Source organism: Colobus angolensis, unplaced genomic scaffold (genome assembly GCF_000951035.1).
Source record: "Colobus angolensis palliatus isolate OR3802 unplaced genomic scaffold, Cang.pa_1.0 Scaffold84, whole genome shotgun sequence".
NCBI lineage: Eukaryota > Metazoa > Chordata > Mammalia > Primates > Cercopithecidae > Colobus > Colobus angolensis.
The window spans coordinates 258,781-260,265 of NW_012122265.1; the positions used below are offsets into that span (position 1 = coordinate 258,781).

General features: G+C 63.6%; 1 protein-coding gene across 1 annotated transcript in view; it reads right to left on the reverse strand.

Annotated features, from left to right (window-relative positions):
• The window catches only part of ANO9 (anoctamin 9), a 14,259-nt gene that overhangs the window by 9,613 nt on the left and 3,161 nt on the right, over positions 1-1,485 (reverse strand). Inside the window, exons 7-12 of the mRNA XM_011930136.1 lie at positions 1,365-1,450; positions 1,154-1,236; positions 727-831; positions 480-644; positions 363-399; positions 94-205 (exon numbers count right to left, since the gene is read on the reverse strand). Of these exons, the coding sequence (XP_011785526.1) occupies positions 94-205; positions 363-399; positions 480-644; positions 727-831; positions 1,154-1,236; positions 1,365-1,450 (588 nt within the window). The remainder of the gene's footprint in view (positions 1-93; positions 206-362; positions 400-479; positions 645-726; positions 832-1,153; positions 1,237-1,364; positions 1,451-1,485) is intronic.

Below are 1,485 nucleotides of genomic sequence, written 5' to 3' on the forward strand. Positions count from 1 at the left end.
AAAATAAAATTAAAAGAATGGATATTGCCACTTTAAAGGCGGTGGAACAAGCCCTCATGAGTTGGGTTGGGGGCAGCCTGGCACCGGCCCTACCTGCCCAGGATGAAGGCGATGTAGATGAGAGATGAGAAATGGGTGAAGAACTGCAGCGTGAAGAAGCGGATGGTGAACCTGCTCTCTCGCTCTGAGAAGGTCCTGGGCATCTCTGGAACGGAACGGGCCCTCACCTCTCTCCCTGCTCATGGGAGAGGCCCTGGGGCAGCAGGAAGGGCCCCCTCCCCTGCTCTCTGACCACAGCTCCAAGGCCCAGCCCTGAGTCCTCCCGCTGGGTCCCCCAAGAGGGCCTGGGGTCATCCTCTCACCGAAGTCACAAAGCTTCAGGGCCACGTGCTTGTTGATCTGCGGAGGAGGGCACCGAATGGGCTCACTGGGGCCACAGCAGAACCCCCAGCTCGGGCCTGCCCCGCTCCCGGCCCCACCTTGGTCATGATGATGATGGTCACATAGTGCACCAGGGCTCCGGTCACCACCACTGCCGTGGTCACCTGATCCTCCAGGAAGGGCAGGGCCGAGCTGCTGAAGAGTGCAGAGGCCAGGACGCGGTAGACCACCAGGATGTGGGCCATGCCGATCATGAGGCAGATCTGCGGGATGGCTGTGGTGGGCAGGGGCCAGGGCGGGTGCGCAGCCCGGGTCTCCAGCCCCACCGTGGTGTCCCCTGAGTACCATGATCAGGGACAGGATGAGGATGACAGTGCTGCGCAGGTAGGAGTGCTGGTATGGCTGGAGCTTGTAGTCAGGGCAGTTAATGAGCTGAAGTGCCATTTCCTCCTGGGGACAGCACCAGGCAAGCCTCAGACATGGGACACGCCTCACAGGTGGACAAACGGGACACATGCCCCACACGTGGGGACACGGGCACAGGGACACGCCTCACAGGTGGACAGACGGGACACACGCCCCACACATGGGGACACAGGCACAGGGACACGCCTCACAGGTGGACAGACACGGGACATACGCCCCACACATGGGAAGACAGACACGGGACACACGCCCCAGACACGACAGGCATATGTGGGCTGTGCAGGGCACCGGGCGCTCACAGCCTGTGCCCAGGTCCGCCTCAGCTGTGCTGCCAGCTCCACCTCACCTGGTCTTCGTCCCACACGTACAGGTCCCAGTGCAGGACCACGCGGGCACGCTGCCGCTTCCAGATCTCCAGGAACACCGTGGCTGCGGTGGGGGCAAGGAGGGGCATCACGGCGGGGGCAAGGAGGGGCATCACGGCGCTACGCCGGGTGGACCTCGGAGCTCAGGCTGGCACTTCCCTGGCCCGCAGAGACGTCCCTGCAGCAACTCACCCCAGAGAGCCATGAAGATGGCGAACACCACCGTGCCGTCGTTGTCAAAGAGGTGGGTGAGCTGGCGGGGTGATGGGTGGGCCAGAGAGGAGACGGGTGAGCCGGGGAGGTGGCGGGTGAG